General features: G+C 47.5%; 1 protein-coding gene across 3 annotated transcripts in view; it reads right to left on the reverse strand.

Annotated features, from left to right (window-relative positions):
• Positions 1-1,147: 1,147 nt before the first annotated feature.
• Nck2 (NCK adaptor protein 2) overlaps positions 1,148-26,204 on the reverse strand; it is a 132,515-nt gene continuing 107,458 nt past the window's right edge. For all 3 annotated transcript variants that reach the window (XM_076557331.1, XM_076557332.1, XM_076557330.1), the window contains 2 exons: positions 16,256-16,977; positions 1,148-2,489 (listed from right to left, as the gene is read on the reverse strand). In XM_076557331.1, the coding sequence (XP_076413446.1) occupies positions 2,295-2,489; positions 16,256-16,977 (917 nt within the window). In that variant the 3' untranslated portion in view covers positions 1,148-2,294. The remainder of the gene's footprint in view (positions 2,490-16,255; positions 16,978-26,204) is intronic.

Here is a 26,204-nt window from a genome sequence, read left to right on the forward strand (position 1 = left end):
GTCCATGGCAACTTCTGCCATCTCCACAGGTGGGAACAGATGTCTATGGTAATGACCCATGTCACTCACCTGGATGAAGGCCTGTTCACTATAACCAGAGGACCCAACCTCAGTCATCAGTCACATACCTTCAGGTGACTATAATACAATAAAAAGACTGGGCTGTTAGGGCAGTCCGGTGTCAGTGTTCCTGCTTATCCATAGAGCAGCCATGTGCCTTGTGAACCCATTTTAAACCTCCTGTCTTCACCTTTAAAATGGGCATGTCCGTGGGGTCACCTCACAGGGTTTTGATGAGTTAATGGATGATTCCAGGCCAGCACAGAGGACACACTCCTGCATTTGGCAAAGTAGGTAACTGAGCAGTAAACACTGATCGAGACAGCCAGGTTTCTAGAAGGACTCTGGCTTTAACAGTTCAGTAAATGTCATACTTTTAAACCACTGATTTCCAAAGGGCGAACCTCCAGCTTGATGTGTTGGGTTCTCCTGGAGTTCTGCCACTTAAGACTTAGCATTTCAACACATCAATGTGGACAGCAGGGACTGGCAATATGGCTCAGCGGGCCAATGGGCTTTCTGTGCAAGCCTGATGACCTGAGATTGACCCTTAGATCCCATATAAGGGTGGAAGGAGAGAACCAACTCGTCTGACTTCCACATGCACATCCCCCTGCCTCATACACACCATCCCCACCACTACTAAAAAAAGCATAAGAAAACAAAACACACAAGCAATCAATGTGCTAAGCTCTTCTCAGAACGCCCTTATTTGTGTGTTGTGACGTGTGAATATGTGCATACGTCCACACTATGTGCACTTGGAGGCCAGAGGCCACCATTGGGGCCATCCACTATCTACACTTCATCGTCTGAGACAGTTTCTCACTGAGCCCAATGCACATGGACTGTTTAGAATGCCTAACCAGTGAGCCCTGGGGCTGTCTTTAGTGCTAGGGTTAGATACATGTGACCAACACTTGATTTTTCTGTGGGTGCTGAGGATCTGAACTTGGGGCCTCATGCCTGGGCGGCAGGCACTGGACTCCACCAGCCATCTTCCTTTTGTCATGGTTTTTCCGTGACTCCTGTAGCTGTAACTTCCCCGGAAGAGAGTCAGGTCTTCCAAAACACACACACACACAGCTTTGTCATGATACTTTTTTTTTTTTTATTACAATATTCAAAAAACTGGGTATGCAAGTTTAGGGGATCTCAAGACCCCTTCTTCAATCGTAGGAATGTGCCATCTCAAGACTCTCTAGTCAAACTATAAAGAAGTTCAAATGTAAAGGAAAAAAAAAAGAAAATGCAATTTCTTCATAAACATTCTGTTACTACCAATCACATACTCTTGTAAACCCTGAAAAATTTTCCCTGTAAAGCAAATAATATATATATAATATACATATATTATATATATATAATATAGTGTGTATGTATAAAGTATTGGTAGCTCCCCTTCCCTAGAGATCAGCTGTTTTCCTTAATCATCTGTTATTAGTGTCAAAAAACAGCTACAGATACATATTACTTTGAGAATTAAATACATAATCGTGAAATTCAAACAAGCCAAAGGGCAAGAGGGAAAAAGCACTATGTGGATGGCACACCTTGGGTTACGTTACCCGAGTTTCCTTCCTTCTGCGTCGCCTCTTCTGCAGACCCCAAAAAACCCATCTTTTATTGCAAGCACAGCCTCAAAGGCACTGGGCAGTTCCCTCGCCACCACCTCCCCAGGGTTTCCAGTATTGCTATCTGCACATTCTTGGACTCCTGCAGAGCTTGGAGCCACAAAAAATAAAAAAATTAAAATGCAGGCCCTGGACCAGCATGGCTGATGGGAGGCACCAAGCACCCGTGGACACAGCTCTCGGAGTGTGCTAGTAGGGTCACATATTCACGACATACAGACTTTCTGCCCTTCGAATAAGCCCCAATCTCTGACTGCGTGTGTGTGTGTGTGTGTGTGTGTGTGTGTGTGTGTGTGTGTGTGTGTGTGTGAAGGATTTAAACTGACTGCTTCCAATTATAAAGGAAAAAAAAAGTGAGCAGCTTCGCTCCCTTTGATCCTCACTACCTGAAAGTGGCCAGAAGGTGGTGGCCATGGGCATGGCTGTGAGGGCCTGGGTAGCTATGGTCAACCGACAAGGCTGCAGAGGAGGACAGACCGGGCCACCACGGAGGTGATCCAGGCCGCATGGGTGGAGGTGGCTGGCAGCGCTGGGCTCTGGGAGGCGGAGGTGGCAGCGAGGCCCACAGTGGGCAGGGCACGGAGAGGCCGATGGCTGCCTTCACTGCAGGGCCCGGACGAGGTAGAGCTTCTCCCCGTGTTCGCTGGTGAAGATGGGGGCCTTCTTGTAGTGCTCCACGAGCTCGTCCATGCTATGGAACCGCCGCTGCCCAATGCAGTAGACGCTGTCCACAAGTTGCACCTTGAAGTGCTTGTTCCTCCCTGACGCTTTGAGAGACACAGAGAAGTCACTGGGCTGGGGAGGAAGCAAAAGGGAGTTACCAGCAGGGTAGGCACCGTGGAGACCGGGGTCTGCCCGAATGAGCGCTGCGGTTCACCCAGAGCAGCACAGTCGCAGTCCTCAGACTGACCGGCAGCCCAGGGCTTTCCAGTTCTCAATCAAACACTAATGAAATTCTGCTTCACAAGGATTCCAGGGATAAATGCATTCCGGGTCTCTGACAAGTAGGAACTCATTATAGAGAGAATGACAGCTGGGTTAACCTTGAGGCAGAAGAACCCTGAGATTTCCATTTCCCCAAATGATTTCTGACAAACTGGGAATTATTCAAAATGGCTTTTATGCAGGCAGGAAAGCGGGAGGGGTTTCTGTGGATTTCTATTAGAATTTAAGCTCTTTTAAACAATGGGTACCGTCAAGGCAGTGGGCAGCGTGGGTGTGTTTTAAACAGTTGGCCATGTCCCAGAGATGGCTCCATGGTGGTTCAAGCACAGATTTCAATGAGCAAAGTCTAAATTCTGCGGTGAGTTCAGTTCCTTACTTATTTGAGTATATTTTGGGATATGCTAGTATTTTTAGTAAAAACTGGTCATCCCGTCCACTTACCGAAAGCCAACAGGAATGATACTAAATGGATGTATCAACTGATTCCATGTTTTTCTAAATGTTGACTATGTACCATGCAGCCCATGCCCTGTCTATGTGCAGAAATGACTCTTTAAATGACACTCAGTAAGGAGGGTGAATACGGAGGTCAGTCCATGACTGCACACACTTCTATGCTACCTTCTATAAAGAAAAAGCATCTTCATGAGCTTATGAGCTAGGAGACACTTTTTTTTAGGTGTGTGCTTTGTGTGTATGAAAAAAGACGAGCATTTGTGAAAGTTGTGAATAGGAATGTGAAGCATGCATACATCCGTGTGTGTGTGTGTGTGTGTGTGTGTGTGTGTGTGTATGAGTGTACATGTGAGTATGTTTGCACCCTTGTAGTGGAGCCAGGAAAGGCCTGAAGAGGAGCTGAAGCTGAGTTGCGGGCGGCAGGGGCTTTGCTGGCAGTGTGCATGGGACCTATTGTGGAGAAAGGAGAACCTGACATTCTGCGGCACTATAGGGGCAGTGTGGCTCAGGAGGAGGTGAAGACCCCTTTCACTTCCACTTACGGTATTCTCAAACTGTCCTCTGTCCCCTGGTCAGCTATTCCCTAAAGGATATTCTCAAAAGCTCCAACGTCCCTCTAAAGCCTGCTTGCCAGGGCAGAGTCAGGCTGTCCCTCAGGACTCATCCTGAAGCAGTAAGTGGACACCCACGAGAGGACCTTCAAAGCCTGCCCCTGCTTTTTCCCATCTCTGGGGACTTGCTGCCACTCAGGAGCCAGGAGCTAACCCTCTTTCCCAGCAGGTCCTTTACGCAAAGTTCACAAAGCCCAACGGCTTATTTGATGGGGTGGGCAAGTGCTGCAGACAAGGAGCCCATGCTTGCCCTTAGTCATTCTAGGTTAGGAGACTGGGGCAGTTCAAACTTTGTGGGCAGCAGGCTCACCCACCAGCCACTGCTGCTCGAAGAAAGGATGACAACTGATTACAGTGTGAATTTATGGTATATCTCCATGCTATATCCAGGACTGGATAACTGGGAGGAGGTCCATCAAGAGATGGGCCTCAGGGTAGAGGTTTTTAGTATCAGGGCCATGCATGAGCCCCTGGGTGGGCAAGACACAGAACCTGAAACTCTCTTTAAAGGATCACGGAACTCTGACGTCACCGGTGAGCATGCCAACCAGTCCCATGAACAACATCTACAGCAGTCAGACCTTTTTATGCTCTAAGAACCCCAGCAATGCTGAAAGCTGCAGTTTGCTCTCTTTTGGAATATTCAAACTGCCAGGATCACTGTTCCTGACATCTTCTGCTGTCAATATTAAACAGGGTTCCATGAACGGAATGAGATGATATCCCAACCGTGGACCTAATAACCAAGATAGTTACAGATGGACACAAGTTAGAAGCACGCCAACCAGCCCAAGCCATACCATCTACAATAGGGGTTATGCTCCCAGACCCCCAAGAAGGCTGCAAACTGCAGCTTGTTTACTCTTGGAATATTCAAATTGCCAGCACCACGGTTAGTGCCTTCGGATGCCAGTATTCAACAGGGTTATTTGAATGTAACCAGTGATACCCCAACCACTGACCTGATAACCAAGATAGCTACAGATAGTTACAAGTTAGCCTCAGCATGCTCTGTGGCCCACTTGGAAAGTGAACACCAGGTACTACCAACAGGCACACACTGTCTGCTCACTAGCCCGGGCACCAAGCAGTCCTCAGATAGCTGCGTACAAGGACATATACAAGTTGGGAGCTGCTCAACCCTCTCCCGATGGTGCCAGGTTCTCTTTTGGGGGGTTGTATTTTAGTTCCAGGCTCCTCACTATTAATATTCTGCAAGTATGTCTGTTCTGAGCTAAGATGGGGGTGCTCTCCCTGTGTCAGACTGCCAGGAGCCAGACTGCGCTACATGGATGATTCCTTAACCAGCCACGTCCACAGAGCCTTGTTTTCTGAGGGGGTAAGTGGGGATGACTGCAGAGTAGGCATACGATATGCCTGGTGTTTGTTAGTTAATGGGATTTTCCAAACAGGGAAATTTGCTTTTAATCTGAGATCCTTAATTTGACACCATGACTTGTCTGGGCTTGTTACGGTACATCAGTACAATGATGCGGCGGGGAAGGGGTTTTCTAATTTCATGGGCTTCTTGAGCAGAAACCGTGAAGTCAAGGACACACAATCAACTCACGCTAAGCAGGAGTGCCGGGGAGTCTGGAGTGTTCTTAATTCAAATTGAGGAGACGTTCCTCAGGCAATCTGAAAATGAGCTACACTAGTAGACATCCCTTCCTGGTACAGGTCTTGATTGCCTCTCAAAATATTGAAGACCAGAAGTATTTTAGATTCTGGGTTTTCTTCTTCTTTTTTTGTTTTGTTTTTATGGCCTGGTTCTGCACTGGGTGAGTTGATGTTTCTGGAGCAGACCTGAGAACCTCCCTTTGTAAAGCCCCCAGATGACGTCACTGCTGTTGGTCTGGCGACCATGGAGCTCTGCCATCTCCAGGCTGCACATATGCTGATAATCCCTCCGTCCCAAAGAGAGGGCAGTCTATTGGTTTCTTATCAATCCCTACATGCTCAGCCCTTTTCAGTTGGGAAATGGAAACTTTTTCCTTCCTATATCAGTAGGGTAAACATCTTTTGTCTAAAGAAGGGGTTCAGTGATCCCCAAATGAAGAACCAATGTGTGCGAAGTAAAATGGGCTGTAATGACTAATATCCCCACTGTTCTCCACTTTCCCTGGTTGTCCATGTAGCCCATTTTTAAGTCACAACTGACTGAAGTGTCTCCACCAATGCTGGTGGCACTTGTGTGTATATAAGATTATCTTCTCCTGCCTCCAAGCCTCTATTTACTCCACAGGCCTAAAGGAAACCTATGGGCAACACCAAGCATGCATTTCATTAGTGTGAGAGACTCTTATTTTAATAAGGAAAACCAATCCTCAACTAGAGAATAACATCGATGTCCTACCTGCCTAAAACTCAGGAACTAGCAAAGTTCATCTTCAGACAGGACCGGTATGTGTTTATCCTTTTCTGCATCTCTCCCATCCCCAATAAATTTCCCCAATACAATATTCTACTGGACAGACTTTAAGAATATTGTCCTTCCACACTAGTTCACTGTTTGGAACTAAGGGACATGCTCTGTAGCTCAGGCTGACCTGGAACCTACCATGTAGCCCAGGCTGGCCTCAAACTCTTGGTGATCTTCCTAGGTCAGCCTTCTGAGTGCTGGGACAATTGGGAGCCACTATGCCCAGTTTAAATGACAATAAACTATAATTTACCATAAAATAAACACTGTTTAGGGGGCTTCAAACAAGCTTATATCCGATGAGGCAGGACTTCTCAAGTCCCAACATCAGAGTCATGGAAGGACCCGGTTTCTTGGCATTGCTAGCCAGTTTTGTGGTTGACGATGCTGCTGTGTGTCTGAGAAGCATTGCCATGAAGCTCTGAGGCACTTCCCCAGGGCGGTCCCTTTTGCTGAAGCCCCTGCAGTGGATTCTGTTCCATGCCTGATGCTTGCCATGTGACCAGAACTTTACAAAGTGAAGCAGAATGCATGTCGGAAGGCATGCATGGGTTTCCACTGTGGTTACCACACACTAAAACTAACGTGTGCAGCCGATGCCACGGCACGTTGAAAATGCTACCTTCCTACCCTGTCGCTCCTGCCATGACTTCCAGGCTTTATTAAGTGGCAGGGAATTGAGAAACACCCCCCAAAGTGAAAGACTCTAAGGAGAAATACAACAAAACACGGTGAAAGCCACTCTGAGTGAATGCACGCCAAAGTGAAACTGAGGGACAAGTTTGTGGCTGTGGGTTAGGTGCTTGCCACGTAAGCATGAGCAACGTGTTTGGATCCCCAGAACCCACACTGGGGGGGGGGGGTCCAACATGGTGGTATACATGGAGCTCTAGAGCTTGGGGGATGGAGACGGGGAGTCTGGCTGAACAGACAAGTTCTGGGTTCAGTGAGAGACTCTGTTTCAACAGACTGGGTCAAAACAATTGAGAAAGACATCCACTGTTAACAGGTTACATGCACCCACAGGAACATGTAGACACACTACACACATACAAGGTTGGCAAGGGCTAAAGGCCTATACTATACCACTCTATACTCATTAGACTGTTTCTTGTTCGTTTTGATTTTTTTAAAGCAATAAATGTTGCCAAAGATGGAGTATTTGGGTTACCATGCACTGTTGGTAGAGATAAAAAATGGTGTAATCATTAGAGAAAACATATGTAGGTCTTCAAAAAATTAACAGGTTTACCATTTGATTCAGCAAACCTACCAAAGGGTATACACAAAGGAATTCAAAGTAGAAATATTTATATACCCACAATCACAGCAGCATTAATAAAAAAAACAAATGAACTGGAAACACTTTAAAAGTTTATCAATGGATATATAAGATGGAATATTACTCAGCATTAAAGAAGGACAACTTCTAAAACATTGCTACAACACAGAACTCTGAGGATATCAGAAGTGAAATAAACCAGGCACAGAGAGAAAACCACTGTATAATTCCACTTTAAGAAGCCCCTAAGTACGCCTTTAATCCCAGCACTCGGGAGGCAGAGCCAGGCGGATCTCTGTGAGTTCGAGGCCAGCCTGGGCTACCAAGTGAGCTCCAGGAAAGGCGCAAAGCTACGCAGAGAAACCCTGTCTCGAAAAACCAAAAAAAAAAAAAAAAAAAAAAAAAAGAAGCCCCTAAGTATAAAAACTACAGAGAGTGGGAAGGGAATTCCAGGGAAGAGGACAGTTAGGGAGTGGGCGTTCAATAGGGACAGAGTTTCAGTTTGGGACAGCAACAGAGCCCTGAAGATTGACAGCTGCAGAAGGATGGGAAAAGTATCCCCTGACTGAACCGCACACTTAAAAACTGTTGAAACAGCCAATTTGGTCCTGAAGACGTTTCACCACATACACACACAAAAGTAAAGATTAAGTGATGATCTACAAAAGATCTGTGAAACTCTGATGGGACTCCAGGAAACGGAAGCATCACAATGGGTGGGGAGGCTGTTCCTTTCCTACCACAGAAGCCACCAGCAGTGGCCAGGAAAAACAGGGGAAGTCATGGGGAGGAGGCGCAGTCCTCCTGTGGTGGCGCCTGGAAATCAAACAGAGCTTTTGCCTTAGGCCACTTGGGCCGCCTGGTAAGCCTTTCAGGTTTTCTTAGGGACCAGGAGAGAGCTGAAAGATGGCCCTAGGCATCAGGGAATCTCTGGACTTCCTAGCTCATTCTATGAGTCACCTCTCTGTCCACCTTTCAAATATCCTTGGGACACTGACTGTGGTTGCTGGAGCCACTGTGTCTCTGGAGCAGGTGACACTTTTAACACACTGTGGTGGAATGCAGGCAAAGGGACAAGTTGTGAAAGAGGTGGCAGAGCTAAGGATTCTGCTAGTTTCGATTCTGCCACAGTTCTTTCTCTTTTGTGGATGCTAAGTCTGTAAAAAGGTAACTGACAGGGAACGTGGAAAACTGTAGGTGAGGCTGCACCGCTTCAGGACGGCTCTTAAGGGTATGGAGGCTCATCCAGACCAGATGGTCAGAGTGTGGGCCCGGGCAAAGTGTTTGAGTGGCCGCCTTGAACACGCTGTGTGATTGATGGTTTTATCTACAAGTTCCTTACAACGAAGTTATTTTATAACTAAAACATTAACAGTTCCTGTGGCATTTTGATGGGAAATGGCAAAGAACTCTTAAAAGGACACTGATGTGGCTTCTCACCTGTGAGATGGGGACCCTCAGTTTAAGAGCATCTACTCCCCGTTCTTTACAGCAGAAGGGCAAGCAGAAGGGCAAGCATGGTCCTGCTGGTCCACAGACCCACTCACCCTCAGTCTGCACTGCTCTGCATGTACTTTGTTAAAGACAAACATGTTCTAAGGCATACTGTTGCTATGATTTCATCTCAAGACTACTTTAAGCAGTATGTGTGTGGGATTGCCAGTAGGCAAGCTAAACTCTTACGACTCCTCTGTGGGGCAAAGAAAGGTCTCCATCTCTATCTTAGGCTTCAATGCTACGCCACAGTTAAGTGTCCCTGACATATCCTTGTGTTCACCTTCATTGAAAGGGGCATGCAGGGGGATGGAAAATGCTCCTGGTTCAAGCCTGCAAGCCAGCCAAGACTTTTCAGAAGGAAAGGTAGCCAGAAAGAGACAGGGGAGATATGTTTGCCAAGATGGTGGGCATATTGAGCTGCAGGGGGTAGGGATGATGTTTTGGTTCTCCACATTGGTACTGACGTCTGGGCAGGCCAAAGCCAAGCTGGAGGAACTGATCGAGGTGAGAATATGAGATACCTGGGAGCTAGACACATTGCTGGGACAACCAAAAGGCCACTTGTAGGCGATGGTGAAGAGCAAGGGATGTTTTTCCACCACAGTGCAGACAGCTGTTGGCTCAGATGACTCATCTCACAGACATATTGTGATTCCCAAGTGTTGTGGGGTGTGCTCTATTTTCTACATTCCTTTAGATCTACATTTCACTCATAAAGGTCAACATGGATTCAGCACTGTAGGTCTAGCATCCTTCGCTCAAAAATATTGGGACCAGAAAGCCTGGAGTTTGGAGTATGTGCATGTACATGATAAGCCATCTTTGCGTAAAGAGTTAGCCTCCCATACTTGTCATGCCCTTTCACAGGTCCTAGAAAATGGTGTGCCGTCTGTTTTAAAGTAAGCACTGAAAGCCAAAGGCTGGTGAAGTGCAGTCTACCTCCAAGGGCCCTAGCTCACCTGAGAGTGGGGCAAGCAGTCAGGCTATGAGCAATGGATCTTAGAAAAAGAGCCCATTCTAAACGTGTGTACAGCCTGGTAAGTTTAAGAGTCAATGGTAAGGTCCTACTACTGAAGACAACGTTTACATATCACACCAAACACAGAGAAGTTGAGCTGGCACCTAGTAGAGGCTTTATGCCTACTGAGTGGTGGTCCTGGTACTGGAAAGTACTCTGCACACTACAGGAGAAAGGTAGTCATCCATTCAGCCACAAACCCTGCCATCTGCAATGGCGACCTGCCCGCAAGATATGCTGATGCAATAGTGGTATAAGCATTGCAGGAATAACCAACCATTGTATGATTGGATTTGAGGTCCATTCCATGAGATGAACTCATGCTTGGCCACTGCTTTAGGTGGTCACGAACTTGTGATTGGATAGGACATGAGCTCAGGGGAAACCCAAATCCTATTGTTCTGCTAAACCATAGTGGTTTTCAACCTGTGGGTCACAACCTTTTTGGCAACTCTCTATCTCCAAAAATATTTGTTATGATTCATAACAGTAGCAAAATTATAGGTATGAAGTAGCAACAAAAATAATTTTATGGTTGGGGGGGTCACCACAACATGAGGAACTGTATTAAAAGGTCACAGCATCAGGAAAGTTGGGAACCACTGTGCCAAAGGAACATAGCAATAAAGTGACTCCTCATGACACACCGCTATACCCACAGATCAGCACGCCTTGCTCAGCCATCATCAGAAAAGCTTCCTCTTTCAGTGGATAGTAATTAATAGAGTCCTACAAATGGACAATACACAGAGAGTGAGAGATTCTGGAACACTCAGTACTTCATCAAACTCTTCCTCTCAGGGTTGGGGAGGTCTGCAGAAGAGGAGGTAGAAAGAATGTAAGAACTACAGGGGATGAGGACTCTTAAGAAACATTGCCTTCTAGACACAGAAGGACTGATGCACACCTGAACTCTCAGACTGTAGCAGCACAAACAAGGCCTGTGCAAATTCAAGCCAGATGGGGCCCCACCACTGAGAGGAGAAAGCGGACACAGGGTCCTACCCTTTAACAAAGAAGCTATCTGCAAATACATCCACTTCAAAAGAAAAAAAATTAGTTTTCTCCAATGGAGTCTCCCTGGGTATATTAAGCACACTTACTTTAAGGGTAAACCTCATGCCCAACAGTAGATGGTCAACATAAAACATTGAACTCAATAGTATGTTTGTAAGCTTTTTGTCTCATATTATAGGAGTTATTTTGGTCTTTTGCATGTATATTATGGCTTCTGATTTTGTGTTTTTGTATGTGTATGGGTGTTTTGTTTCTTTTTAATTTCGTTTGTTTGCTTGTTTTCTAAAGAGAAAGAGAAAGAAGGGTAGGATTTGGGGGAGGGAAAAGCATGATTAGAATATACTGGACTAAAAAATTTTTTAAAAATAGGTCACCGTTAGAAAATTTTTCATTTGGTACTGAGCAAAAATCATGACAAAAATTACACCCTCTCCAAGAAAAAAGAGTGTATTGGCTAATTTTAGGTCAATTTGACATAGGCTAGAGCTATTTTGGAAGAGGGAGCCTCAATTGAAAAACGTCCCCACCAGATTGGCCTATGGGCAAGACGGTGGTGCATTTTCTTAATTGATAACTGATGTGGGAGACATAGCTCACCTGTGGGCAGTGCCACCCCTGGGGGCTGGTGGTCCAGGTGCTGTAAGAAAGCAGGCTGAGCAAGCCAGGGAGAGAAAGCCAGTAAGCAGCACCCCTTTGTGGCCTCTGCTTCAGTCCCAGCCTTCAGGTTTTGGATCCGACAACCTTCGATAATGGACTGGGATGTGGAAGTATAAGCTAAATAAACCATTTCCTCCCCAAGTTTCTTTTGGTCATGGTGCTTATCACAGCAATAGAAACCCTAAGACAGGGAGAGATGAATACAGATGCTGCTCAGGGCAACCTGCTTTTCAGTTAGGAGCGAAGCTAGCAGCTGAGTAGTGAAAACCCTGGAGGAACTCACTCGACTGCTCCTGTCTTCCAAACTGACCCAGAAACAGCTTACACTTTGACAAAGAGATCTTCTGAATTCTCTAATCCCAACACAAGGCAAATATAGCTACTTTACTTTTAAAACTGAGAGGAATTTTTTTTTAAAAAAAAGTTCACAGAACATTTCAAAACATGAGTCTCACTTAAGAGAGGCTAAGTAAAGGTTCTATGGAAAATTAAGCTTTAGGAGAAAGTCTTAATTTCTACCTTCATACATTCCTACCATTCTTAGGATATTGTGTTATCCAGAAATGGTGTTTTAATAACTGCTGTAAAATACACAAAACCACCCACAATCCATGATAAGGGCTCAGGATGTAGCTCAGTATTGGAAATCTTACCAAGCATGGACAGGAGAGAGACACTGCTTCTATCTCTGGCATGACCAGCCAAAACAAATACACCGAGTATTAGGGGACTGGTAGAATCAAGGACACCAAGGACACCAAGGATTGTGTCAAACTGAAAGTTCATGGGCGCCAGATGTCCCAGATCAGGAATGCTGAGGGGATGGGAAGGCAGTTAATTTCTACACTCACAGCTCCTGAGGGAATTAGGATCTGAACTGCATTGTAAGAATCCCCATCTAGACAGATGGGTCAAAGAAATTGTCATTAGAAATGTTTCCCTAAGAAATAAATTCTTAAAATGTTGCAACTTGTATTCTTAGAATGTGGCTAGAACGCTTTCTAGAAGAAATATAATGATCTTGGTTGGGTTGGAGAGATGACTCGGAGGTTAAGAGCACTGTTAGTCTTTCAGAGGAGGCAGGTTCCATTCCCAGCGCCCACATGGTGGCTCACAACCCTCTGTAACCCCAATTCCAGGGGATCCAATGTCCTCTTCTGGCCTCCAAATGTACCCCACACATATGCATACATACACACAGGCAGACATCCATATGCACAAAAATAACTTAAAATATGTAATAATTTGCAAACAAAGAACTCATTAGTTTTTAATTTCCTAATCAAGTAATATTAATAGGTTTTAAAAGGGGAAACGAAACACCCCTGACTTTTCATGTGGTCAGTAATATATTAAATTTTTTTTTAAACCGAGAGTCTTTCTCTACCTGAAACGAGTATGAAACACAACAAACATTAGTGCTTAATTATTATCATGGCATATAAAGCACCGGAGGGGAATTATTAGCTCTCTGGGGATCAAAAGTCTGCAGAGGGAACGCCCCCTACACTACTCTGGCCGATGCTGTCTTGTATCAACCCAGCAGCCGCTCCACCTTTTCAGAATGTCTCTTTACTTTGCACCCAATGCTTTCCAAGTACCTTCTACAAGGACAAGGGATCTTGTAACTGAGAAAGAACAACAACAACCACTGACCGCTTGTACTGCTGGCCAGAAATCAAATTAATTTAATTGCAGCCTTGTAAGCATCCCTACAGAGTCTATGTAGGCAAATACCTAGGGATTTGATGCCCATTCCGGGCAGGCAGGACTTCTGTGGATGTTCTGCATCAGGCAGGTTAGTTCTCACAATACTACTGTGCCTCCCTTGGCTCATTTGCAGATAGGAAAAGAAGCCAAGGGAGGAGAAGCGATCAGAAGAGAGAGGATGATGGGTACCGCAGCTGGGGATGGGACAGTCAAATGGGATGTGACCAACGGGCCTGCTTGGTTGTTCGTTCACTCCTCAAGTCCAGCCCACTTCCAGCAGAGCCCTGAAATGCCTAGCCCCTGTCCTGGAAGGCACAGATGAAGCGATGGTCACTTTACTTGCAATATACCCTCCTCTCCTCAAGAGCAGACTTCTGGGAACCCAGATATGGGTGGATTTTAATTGGTCAAAGGAGAGAAACATTAGGCATTCATCAGTCCAGAGCCTTGCTTATCTTGCATCCCCTGAGACAGATTTTTAATTGACATCTGTCAGGAAGATGTGTTTTCCCCCCAGCTCCCGTTCCCTATTCAGGAGTCAGGCTTCCCACAATCACTTCTGTAATGGAGGCTCCAGGCTCAAAGGCATCTGCCTCAGTCCTGTGGTAGAGTCAAGCCCCTGGGAACACCTTCTATCCCCCAACCCCATGACGATCAATTAGATCCTGAATTAACGCTCTGTGTGACCTGGGCTTGACTGTGAGAACAAGGCTCCGACCAGAAAAATCCCCAAAGAACAGGAAAAACGACACAGGACATGGGCAAGGCAGCAGACGGTTCAAAAAGACCAGGGAGTCACCCGTGTGTCCACCAGGACAGGCCCTTCACCAACACAGAATGGAGCTGTGAATAGACAAGATAGTAAATCCGCACCTGGCCCATTCTTTCATCAGAGGACAAAACAACACAATCGGAGACCCTCGTAACGGGTTCTTGGCACAGCCACACAGCTTAACAACTCCAAGACCTCCGGGACAGAAACTACACACAGTTGCAGGCCAATCTGTGTCTCTAGAGATGACACATATTCCAATAAGGCCTTCTTTGCCCCCACACCTCTGGCAACCAAAGCCTGTCTGACCTCAGCCTCTTAAGGCAGAATAAATGTCCATAAAGGGGGTTAAAACAAATTGCAAATAAATCAATGCCTCCATCAGTGGGAAGAAGGTCGCTTATGTGGACACAGGAAATTAACAGGTCTTTTTTGGACCAGAAACCCTAGGGGATCCTTTTCTCATCTGTCAATAAAAGAGGCCAGTACCCTCCCCCCCACCCCACCCCCACACACTATGTGGTTCCTGCCCCCTTCTCTCCCAAGAGAAGCCACTGCAAATCAAGCATTTGGCTCGCAAGCACTTGGACTGGGCATTCTGCACTCTAATTGGGTTTTCAGAGCCTTCCCTGTTCCTACTCTGCGTGTGAGAGACACCGCTATCCTTAATTCCTCACAGGCCCAGAATGTGATCTAAAGGCAGCCATGCATGGAGCCTCCAAGGCGTGAGAACAATGCCACGTGAAGAAGTCCTGCCAGCAATGATGAACCCTGGGCTTGATCAGGACATCTCAGCGTTCAGATTTCAGATGCAGTCAGCATTCAGAGTCCTGCCTGAGAACATCTGAGGCTGAGGCCGGCTCTGAAAAGCTGCTGACACCATAAAGGGGTTCGATGCCCCTTCTGCTATAAAGAACAGACTTCAGTGGCCCCTCTCCACGAGGGGCCGTGACCTCGTCTCTCAGATCAGTCCTGTGGGGGCAGGAGCGCACACTGCTCACTGCGCTAGCAGAGCAGAACACACACACGCCTTCTGTTCTTACACCGTGCACTTAAAACATGAAACCACAGCCTAGGAGGATCAGTTAACACTTGAACACGCTGGACTAAATTCTTGCTTCCAGGTTTTCCAAGAGTCACCGGGAAGAGATCGACAAAATGGGTTATTCCCAGGAGGCACACACAGAAAGGCTGCCTGTGGAGAAGCTATCTGGTTCTTTTAGATACTCCCAATGAGCCATAACTGCCCCCCGCCACACACACACACAAGCAGCCACCTGTTGGAGGACGGGCTGCGCCAGACAGGTGGCCTCATTCCCCATTTATTCATCTCCCTCAAGCACCCCAGGTTTCCCTTCGATCCTGTTTGTAAGTACTTTAAGAGCTTTCCAGAGATGAGCTTTTTCAGTGGCCCTGCGTGCAGCAAAGACAACCTTGGGATGATGTGCTTTACAAAGAAAGACAAACCAGCAACACGAAAGGCTCCGTCGGAAGCCCGGCACCTGCTAACTGAGAACCTGCTGCATGCTCAGCTGTAGATGGCACCAAGCAAGGAATCCCAGGGCCTTCTACACGAGGAGGAAGCAGGAAGGGAAAGGAGGCCCGTATCTTAAAACTGGGAAAGAGGAAGCCTCACCGCAGGGCCCAAATCACCCGAGAGCTGAAAGGCACCTTCCACACCTTCCCACAACCAGGAGAACGGCAGCAGAGACCTCAGTCTACTCAATCCAGATTTAGTTAAATTGGGAGCAGTGACCCTGTGCCAACATGGTATTTATCTATCTTAATATGTGCCCTCAGATACCATTTTGTTATTTTAAGTACAGTCAGTGAACTCGACAAAAGAATGGCACACCAGTCACGTCACCCACACAGGTGGTCCTTTCTGAGGAAGGTTCCAAGACCTCCAGTGGATGTCTGAAACCACGGAAGATCAGAACCCTCCAAAATAAGTTTTCTGTTATGTCCATGACTAAGTCTAACTTGTAAGTAAGACTTGGTAAGATATTTAACAGTGCTGAATCAGGCAAATGAACTGTAATGCAAACTGTGAGATCATTGAACATCCTCAGACCTGGGCTGGCGTTGCGTCCCTGAACTTGCAGGTGAGGGAACTGTGCATTTAGCTTTCTCCTGGCAGCGTGGCCCCAGCAGAGGGGCAGCCGGGCACTTACCGAGGATTCGCTGTCCCTAATGAGAAAGTCGCCCTCGACGCCCCGCTCATTGAGCGCGCACTCGGCCTGGTGCCGTGTCACGTTGCCATAGTACCACTCGCGACCAGCAAATCGCCCGCTGGCTGAGGGCCCGGTGTAGCTGATCTGCGGGGTGTGCGTGGGGTGCAGTGCAGGCCCGTCACTGAGGACCACCACGTAGTTCTTGGGGACCAGGCCCACCTGGCCCCGGGCATTTTTGCATTTCCACCACTCAGGGTCGTTTTCAGGCTTCTCAATCACCTCCATGGTCTCCCCCTTCTCGAAGCTAAGCTCCTCCTCAGTGACCGAGCTAAAGGGGTACAGCGTCTGCACCACGTGCAGCACCCGTGCGCCTTGGCCGTTGCTCAGTGCGGCGCCCCGACGAAGACTCAGGAAGCTGGGGGCCTCGGCTGCGGCCTCATCGGCCTCCTCCAGCACATAGTTGGAGGGGAACCAGCCGATCTGCCCGTTGAAGCTGCCGCGCCACCAGCCATCGCTGCATTTCTCCATGACTGTGACGCGGGAGCCCTTCACCAGGGACAGCTCATCTTCTCGTTCAGCTACGTAGGCGAACTTGACGAAGGCAGGGATGTTGAGGTCGTAGATGCGGTCAGCACCGCTGCCATTGGCTGGGTACTCCGCATCGGTGCTTGGCGTTGGGGATGCATCCCGAGCGCTCGGCTTCCTCCGCGTCTTTCCAAGGCCTGTGAAGACACGGCAGAGGACTCAGTTGGCACTGTGCACACGTTGTATACCATGCCCATTCCCACACTTTGAGGGCGTGGGAGTGTTTTTTGTTTTTGTTTTTGTTTTTCCCATCAGGGCATCACAAAGACTGGTTACAAATGACAGTGACCAGCTGGAAAAGAAAACGGTACAGCTGTGTGGCTGCCCTGCATCCACAGTACCTTCCTCCTGAATAGTTTGTAACCTTGCTCCAAGACCCCTCCTTCTCTGCTTCCCTGAATGCACTGTCCTCGTATTACCTGCCTGCATGGTGGCCCTTCTGACTTCCCTCCCTACCCACAATTCATCTGTGCTCACAATACACTGGACTGAATTTTTCCACAACAGACTGAGGAGCGAATTAGTAGAAGATCCACTGACATACTGATTCCAAGGCAGGATTTCGAAGACTGTGATGGGAAACCTGCAAGCGGATCCTCAGATCAACTGAACAGGTTGCAAAAAAGTCAGCGGATGGAGTGAGTTTAAGTGAATAAGAAAATCTTCAGAGAGCATCGTGGTTAGCCTGTGCACCCTCTTTTCATCCACATGTGAGTAAACACTGTCCTGTAATGTGAAACACACTCCTTTCCATATGCAGGAGAGTAATTTCGAGAAGTCCTCACCCAAGCAAGCTTTTGACCCAGTTAAAATGTAGAACTCCAGAAAATTCTAGGGGAGAAAAATGCACTGGCTAAGAGCAGGGGATGCACTGCAGGGGGCAAGACTTCTCAGTTTTTCAGGGACTACTCTCCCATCAGCTCTGCTTGGGGCATTCTGTGGAGCCCCTTGCAGACTCCCCTCCTCCCAGTGACACCGAATGACCTCCAGGGATACTTGAGTTCTCGAATCTGTAACCTGCAGAATAAGCAGGCTGGCCCCCAGGGTTGCTCTGCCCAGGGTGCAGGTCCAGAGGAAGGGCTGTGAGCTGCCATCATCCTCCACTGTGTAGTGGTGCCACTGACCGCAGCTCAGGGCCAGGAGCATTTGAGACGATGCAAACGGGTCAAAGTGAACACACTAACCCAGTTAAGGTGGTGGCACTTACTGCTTTGATTTGGACCACAGCGTCTGACTCACGTAGAGGGGTTACATTAGGGCAAGTGAGAATGTTTAGGTCAAAGTCTAGATTTCTACTTTACTGAAGATCTTTACTTAACATCTTGGTTTGCAATCCCAGGTTTGGTTCAGTCCTCACCTAGGCTTCCCTATGTGTGTCATTCTCGTACAAGCCACACTGGGGCAGGGCCTACCTTGTCTTACTATTCTTGTTTTAATTGCTATTTTAAAGGCCCCCCCATCTAGCCCGGTGGTGGTGGCGCATGCCTTTAATGCTGGCACTCGGGAGGCAGAGGCAGGCGGATCTCTGTGAGTTCGAGGCCAGCTTGGGCTACAGAGCGAGTTCCAGGACAGGCTCCAAAGCTACACAGAGAAACCCTGTCTCAAAATAAACAAACAAATAAATAAATAAAGGCCCCATCTCCAGGCAATCCCAGTTTTGAGGTCCTGGGGTGGTCAGGATTTCAACATGTGGAAGTCTGTCAAGGGCATCTAAGTTCAGACGATGCATATGAAACCCATAAGTATTCCAGAATCAAGGGATTCTTAACTGAGTAAAGGTTTTGGATTTCTTTGATCAGAACAGTATTTTGTCACAAGAGGTCCAAAGTCCTCTTCAAAAGGTTCTTATCCACAATCCCAGCGATGCCTGAAGGCCAAGGGTGTAGAAAGCCTTCTGGGAGTTGGGTCTCTGACGCCGAGTATTCTCATGGCAGCAGCCAGGACAGAGAAACCCAAGAGGGAGCTGCACAGACTGTGTGTGTGTGTGTGTGTGTGTGTGTGTGTGTGTGTGTGTGTGTGTGTGTGTGTGTGTGTGTGTGTGGTGGTGGGTATGTCACACTATCTCAATGTCACACTATCTCAGCTATGGATGTGATCCCTTACCCATTCTCCCCCAGCAGGTGCGGAGACCAAGCTGGGAAAGAGATGGGGGAACTGGACGGACATTCCCAGACAGTGAAGCAGCACAGATCAGCGCACCCCATCATATAGCATCTTGAATTCATAACAGACCAGATGCCCAGCTCTGTCAGAGCGAACTGGGGTGTCAGGAACGTACTTCCATCCACTAGCCAGAAAAGGAGAGGTCAATGGTTCCTTTGATGGTAGGAGATGAAAACAGTTCCCTGAGTCTCCAGTCACAAGCAGGCAGAGCCTGGAGACTTTAAGAAGCAGCGTGAATAATGGGTAAGGAGTATGGGCAGAAGAGCAGGCACAGACAGGCTGGAGAGATGCTGGGTGGGCAGAGCGTGCATGGGAAAGTCATGCGGGGTGCTGAGAAGGGGACCCATCTACCCCCTTTCCTCCCCTATTCTCTTTGCCCTGAACCTGCCCAATGGTAGAGGAACTAGAGTCATCTGAAATAGAAGGGACAAGAAACCCTGAATACTGGCACAACAAGCTTTAATCTGCCCCCCTCTCTCTACTGCTGAGGACCTCAGGGAGAGCAGCGGTGGCCTGGGGCTGGGGGCAGCGGGGAGCTGGGCACCTACATGGTGTTAACCGCCTGTGTGAGGGACCGCAAGAGAAACTGCAATCCCAGGTCCAGACTGGCCTGTGACAGCTCCCAGCCCGCTCTTCCGGCCTTGCCTTCCCTGAAGCTACGACAAGGCAGCTGAGGCAAAGAAGGCATAGGATGGCGGCCCCACTCCCTTCCTCTCTGTGAGCATTGGTCCAGCGTGGCTTCCGACTCCATCTCTTCTCTCATTAAACTCAACACCACCTCTTTTTTTTTTTTTTTTTTTTTTTTTTACTTGTAACAGAAACACAATCTGAACTCCAGTATGTGTTCACTATTTTAACACAGTGCTATGATTTTCTCCTAGAATCTGACATATTTTCTCATGGAGAGGGGCAAGCCTTCACACCCCCTTCTCAAGGACCCAAGCCATATATTTATCCGCTATAAAAAGCAAACCCAAGTAAACATGGCAGACCAGAACTCCTACGACCCAGAGCGTCTGCTCACCCCATCTCCACCACAGGCGTAGGGACATGTACTTTTTAGTGCCGTCTCCAGAATCCTCCTCACTGGGGTTCCAACAACCAACTCCTGAGACAGGCACCAACAGTGGGGTCCCTCCTGTTGTCCTCAGTACATCCCACCCAGAACAAACCTGCCTGGAACCTGCTGTCTTATACTGACCCAGACACAGTGTATATCGGGTTATCTGTACCAAACTCTGCATGAGAGTTCAATAACACATCCCTCTTTCCAATTCTCACGTCAATCATAACATCATCCCTCACAGAACTGACCTGAGGGTGTGAGCTTTTCAGTTGGGTTGTGCTGCCTCAGCTTGCTTTACATAAATCATATGGATCAGAATATCTAGAAAGAGCCCATTAGAAACTTTCCAACTGCTAGCAAGCTGTATGTTGGGTCAGGTAAAGTATCATGTTTGTGCAAAGTAATGGCTTTACCTACAGCCTGTTCAATAATGCATAAACTGAAATACAGTGGCATGGGAAAAAAAACAAGAACAAAGGAGGAATAGAAAATCCCAAAACAAAACACTGGCAAGATGCTGTTTTCTGGGTCTTAGGAGCAAGATTTTAACATCGACATTGAAGATCTGTGCTCCGAGAAAATTCTCAATCTTCTGAAATCTATTAGCATACGAGGATGGTACTGGGTAGCAAAATACTTACAGACTGTTTCCAGGGCCCTGCATTTACTTCTCCCAACAGAAAAACACAGCTGTGGCATTTACAATTAAGAAATCTTAGAGGTCCACCTGTGCAATAACCTGCTACTACACAGTACCATGGGCGACACAAATTAATCTCCTGAAGTTCTGGAAGTTGGAAGTCTAAAATCACAGAGCTGGCAGACTGGGTGAGGTCTCACCTCCTGCCACACAGCTGTAGAGTGGGGTCTCCTGGCTGTATCCTCACCTGGTGGGAAGGGGGAAAGAGGTTCCCCTAAGCCCTCTTTAAAAAGAACACTCAGCCACCATTTTTGAGGCCTCTCAAAGGACTCACACTTCCCAAGAGGTGGTGGTGATGAGGGGGACGGGATGAGGTTTCAACACATCAAGCTTGGGGCACAGCAGCCTGGCTGGCATTTTTCAGCTCCTGCTGTGCTGAGTCCTGTCGTATACTGCCAAGGAGACTCAGAGGCAAGTGCCCCTGTCCCTGATATTTCCTCCTTAGCACCTCTGAGCAGCTACAATGCCGCTTCCGCTCCACAGGACCCTAGGCAGCAGGGAGATCAACAATACGCTCAGCAGTCGACACAGGGTTTTAGAGCCTCCGGAGGGCTGACTGGACTGGCTAAGTTGTCCCGGGCCAGGCAGCAGCCCTCCTTGGCACAAAGCTGCCCAAGGTGGGTAAGGTTTGCCAGCTACAGAAGGCAATCAAGCTCCTAATGAAGCCACCTCTCTAGAAACCCAGAGGCCACAGACTGTACCACAGTGTCATCTGTACGAAATAAAATGTGCACCGTGGAACTGTATTTTTTATTCGGTGGCTAACAGCTGAGCTGGAGTTAAAGGCGGACTACACTTCCCACGTCGGTGACAATTTTTGAGCACCTGGTGTTAGCTCTGGAGTCCTGAGCTACATTTTTATTGATGATAATAGGCACATTTTAACTTTCCTGAATAACATTACACACACTAAAGACTGAGTTCTAATAAAAGTTTGAGTATGTCATACATTATTAATGTTAGTCATTTTAAAGTCAAAATCTTCTATGCACCCCCAACCCCGAAGATGAAGAGCTGCTTTAACAAACACCTATGAGACATGGATCTGACTGTCATCTTCCAGCTGGAGCCCTGCAGATTTAAGAGAACATGTCAAACAAATTTGATAGTTCTGAAATATATTCACGCTAACTCGTTCAGATGGTGTGTGCTTGAATTTTGGGAACTCTGGGGCAAATCACTCCATTTTGTCACTAATCATATCTGTAACATAAGTGACATTTAACTAAAAATATTCCTTACACTCAGAATACTATTTAAACTGTTGTGATTAAAGGGTATTAATGTGCGGGGATTTCCTCCATTAGAGTCAGGACCAGTTATTAAAGTCAACTAAAAATTAAGAAAGGCCTTTATGATTTAGAGGCCATGAGATCTGACAGGATTTGAGTAAGGGAAGTGGCCACTGGAAATTTTTCATGTGAGAAGAAGCGTTTAACACACACATGCCTTGTGAGGGCTTCCACATCACCATCTGATGACGTGATTTGCATCTAGTGTTGTGGTAAAAGCTGGTAAAAGCAAACTCAGCTATTGCAGATCAAAGTTTAAAACAACTTAACAACCACAACAAAACCACCAGGATAAGTGAAAAGACAAACCTTGAATGTGCTGTGTGCTGGTTAGTGTTTTGTCAATACAAGTTAAGAGTCATTTGGGAAGAGGGAACCTTAAGTGAAAAAATCATGCCCCCTGGCAGGCAGGCAGGCCTGTGGGCATTTTCTTGATTAATACCATGGGCGTCCCCCACCCCCCCCCCCGGGGGTGGGGTGGGGTGGGGGAGATGATGTTGCTCCCGGGAAGCAATCGAGTAAGCAGTGTTCCTTTATGGCCACTTAAGGTAGAAGGTGAAATAAACCCTTTGCTCCCCAAGTTTCTTTTGGTCATGGTGTTTTGCCACAGCATCAGAAACCCTAAGACACTAACTGTAGGATATTTGGACAGGCTGACCATGTAAGATAATACAGCGACTCTAGTTTGAACCCGGTCAGCACTTCTAAACCCTCTCAGGCACAGGGCTCTTCTCCATGGGTTGGCAGGGCTCATTCTACATGCGCTGTTGAGCCAGGGGGAACACATGTGTTGCTCAAGCCATGGACAGCGGATGCCAACAGCATTCGGCACTTAATGAGGCTGGAGGTGAGCAAAAGAGGACCGAGAGAGAGTCCCTGCACCACAAACCGAGCTCCCGAATCCAACATACATTCTCCTGATATAAGCTGACTTTAGTATACTTTTTTGAAAGCTGGGTTTCAGCTGATTTTTGTCTCATCGATTCAGAGTCCTGAGAAAATAAAACAGACTTCCCCCATCTTCAGTCCCCACCTCCACCTTCTTGAATGTGCCAAACCACTGATGCCGACGTGTGAGACTGCTGTCTGTGGTCAAGCGAGCTGAAAAGACCACTTCTCTGGTTGGGAGCCACCTGAGTTTGGCTGTGGGAGAGACAGAAGGCAGTAAGCACATGGGCTGTACACAATGCTCATTGGCTCCAGGAGGCACTGGGAAGGTACACATTGTTTCTGAGCCTAGAGTGTCTTAGTTTTCACTGCCAGAGTTCTTATGAGCAATCTATGACAGACAGACAGTACCAACAGCCAGAAGGGCTCACCAAGCAGCCTGTCTTCTGCAAGCTGACTGGGTAGAGAGTGGTCCAGATGCATCTCCCTGTGGCCAGTGTCTTAGAAAGAATCAAAGAAATCCCACTTGTGGTTTAGGGAACAGGACAGGCTCTTGGGTACAAACCAATGTTAGACAAAGTCAAGTTTAAATCAAAATGGACTCAGTCACAAATGTGGCCAGTTCCTTTGGTCCTACAGACACACTATTAGGCCAGTAATGATTTGAAGATGTTTACAGCAGAGAAGAAGTGGGATCTGAATGGCCAGTGATTTCTTTTTTTAAAGCCAGATCACCTCAGCCATAGCATGACCACCAAAGATGGACAAGTCCCTCCCCTGGCCCATGCCCCACAGCCGTTTCCGAGAGCTATTTCTTCTCCCTGCCCTTTGAGAAAGCTCAAAATCTTACTGTGTGCCTGTGAGGGTAGAAGAAGGGTGAGGCCAACAAGGGGTCGTACTAATTCCGGACCCTCCCTCTCTTTTTTCTCTCCCGACTCTGAAACGAATGTTGATTTCTTTTTCTAGGGGTGCGTGCCTTATAATGAAGCACTCTGCTGAGTGTCAGATAAAACTTCCAAGTTCAGAGTTGAATGCTAAGCATGGGAGGAAATGTGGAGATCTGTGAGCCGGGTGAGCGCCGTCACCACTGGTCTTCTCTCTGCCCAGGCAGTCCCTCTTCCGCGGGGCAGATGCACCAAGAGCCATCTCGGGGATGGAGGGGTTGGGGTAACTGGCTCTCCCCAGCGTCACACAGTTCCTTGTGCACAGGGGGCTCTGAACTCTGAATTCCTGGCACAAATGAGAGCTGTTCCTTTCTTAGCAGGCAGGTAAGTAATGCAACTCTAAACATTCAAGGTTGGAAAAAAAAATGATTTAGAGATGTAAAAAAAAAATGCAAAACCAAATGGTAACACAGATGCCAATGAAAATACCTTGATTTTTTTCATTACAATTTTTGATGAAAATACATATTCAGCACCTCTCAACACATACACCCGAGCTAGGGGTATGGATGTTTTGAATATGCAAAAGGGCGAGACGAGGCACAGATTACCAGTGACGTTCTCCAGGATGACTGGAGGGGTCTGAGCCCCAGCAGAAGCTGAGCACACACCTCGCTTTCCAAGATTGTACTGGAGCTACAGAAACTGAACATTACAAATTAGAACGAGTAAACTGGTCACGGGGAAGACACAGGCAAATGCCCTTCCTGCAGGACCGTCTAATGAGTCACATTTGGGACCCAGCTCCCAGGCTGCCTAGGACTTGGGAATTCGACAGCAAAACTCTTCTGTTGTCCCTGCCACAGATATGGGTGGTGGGGAGGGCAGTGCCAGGTGGGTGAAGTAGCTGGGGAAAGCCCTGGATTTAAGTGACTGGCACACAGCAAGAACCCAAGGGGCATGCTGTAGACAAGGCTTTTGATTAATGCTGGAGTGAGAGGCGGAGGTGGATCAATTGGAGAGGAGGAGAGGTAAGGCTTTCTCAGCTGAGCTGCATGGATTTATCTTATAGTGCTCCCCCGGGGGCAGGTGTCACCTCCCTCCTGCCCTCGGGGTCAGAAGTAGATTACGCATCAGAGTGTCCAGGAGTAATCCCAGAGAGGCTACTCAGTCTACACAACAAACGGTCTTAGCGCCACCACTAACAAGGCAAGGATAGCTGGACAGACTGGTTGTTGCCCTGGGTAGACAGAGGTGACTGATGCCCAGTCCTCCAGAGGCCTGTGTTCCTACCTCTGAGTCCTCAGTTACTGATGGCCTACAGTGAATAGTGCCCAGCTGGGTCACATGGGACTTTGCTCTGGCTAAGCCTCAACTGTCTGGCTTTCATAGCAAAGTGTGGCATAGTGGTCTAAAAGCACCTTCTAGAAATCAGCATAGAGTCCATACACTTATCTACACAGGAAAAAAAAAAATAACATATATAAAAGCCACAGTGGATCCAGGGGTCCTTTTGAGGACCACATAGCTAACTTTCGTCAATGCCACATTTTTAACGTAGCATACCAGGTTAAATAGTGTGGATCCGGTCAACTTCAATTAGTAGTATGGCAATGACTGCGTGTTACCCACTAACTCTACTCACAAATACCTACTTGCAAATTTTACAAGTCAGCCAGTCAACAGCTATGTTTCCTAAGGAAATAAAAAAAGACGAAAATCAAGCAAATTTCCTACAACTAGCTATTACCCAACACCGTACTTCCTCGAAGGAACACAGGTGGTGCAGCTCAGAACTATCTAAGAACTGCAGAGCGCCTTCCACAGCTGCGGAAACGAACATCAACCCGGGAGCACATTTGCAGACCCTGTGAATTCAGGAACAGAGCCGAGAAGCAACAGCAGCCTGGAGGGGCAAACCTCTAGGCCAGTGGTTCTCAACCTTCCCACTGCCGCGACCCTTTAACACAGTTCCTTGTGTCATGGTGACCCCCACCACCACCACCATAAAATTATTTCCGCTGCTACTTCATAACTGTAACTTTGCTTCGGTTATTAATTGTAATGAAAATAACTGATATGGAGCAGCAGGACAACTGATACGTGACCCCCGGGGAGGGGTCTTTTGACCCCAAAGTGGTCACGAGCCACAGGACGAGAACCACTGCTCTAGGCAAAAGGTCACACATGTGAGCACCTTGGCTGACCCCATAGGAAAGTACTCAGCACCACCTGTACTGGCTGAGCCCGTTAAGTAGACCCTGGCTCTCTGCACATCAAGCAGAGGAGCCTTTGGATGCCCACCTACCCTCTCTATACTACCAAGAGTGAGCACAAGACCAGGGCCATAGGAAAGCGGGTACCAGCAGGA

The sequence above is a fragment of the Peromyscus maniculatus genome, chromosome 21, assembly GCF_049852395.1.
Source record: "Peromyscus maniculatus bairdii isolate BWxNUB_F1_BW_parent chromosome 21, HU_Pman_BW_mat_3.1, whole genome shotgun sequence".
Lineage (NCBI taxonomy): Eukaryota > Metazoa > Chordata > Mammalia > Rodentia > Cricetidae > Peromyscus > Peromyscus maniculatus.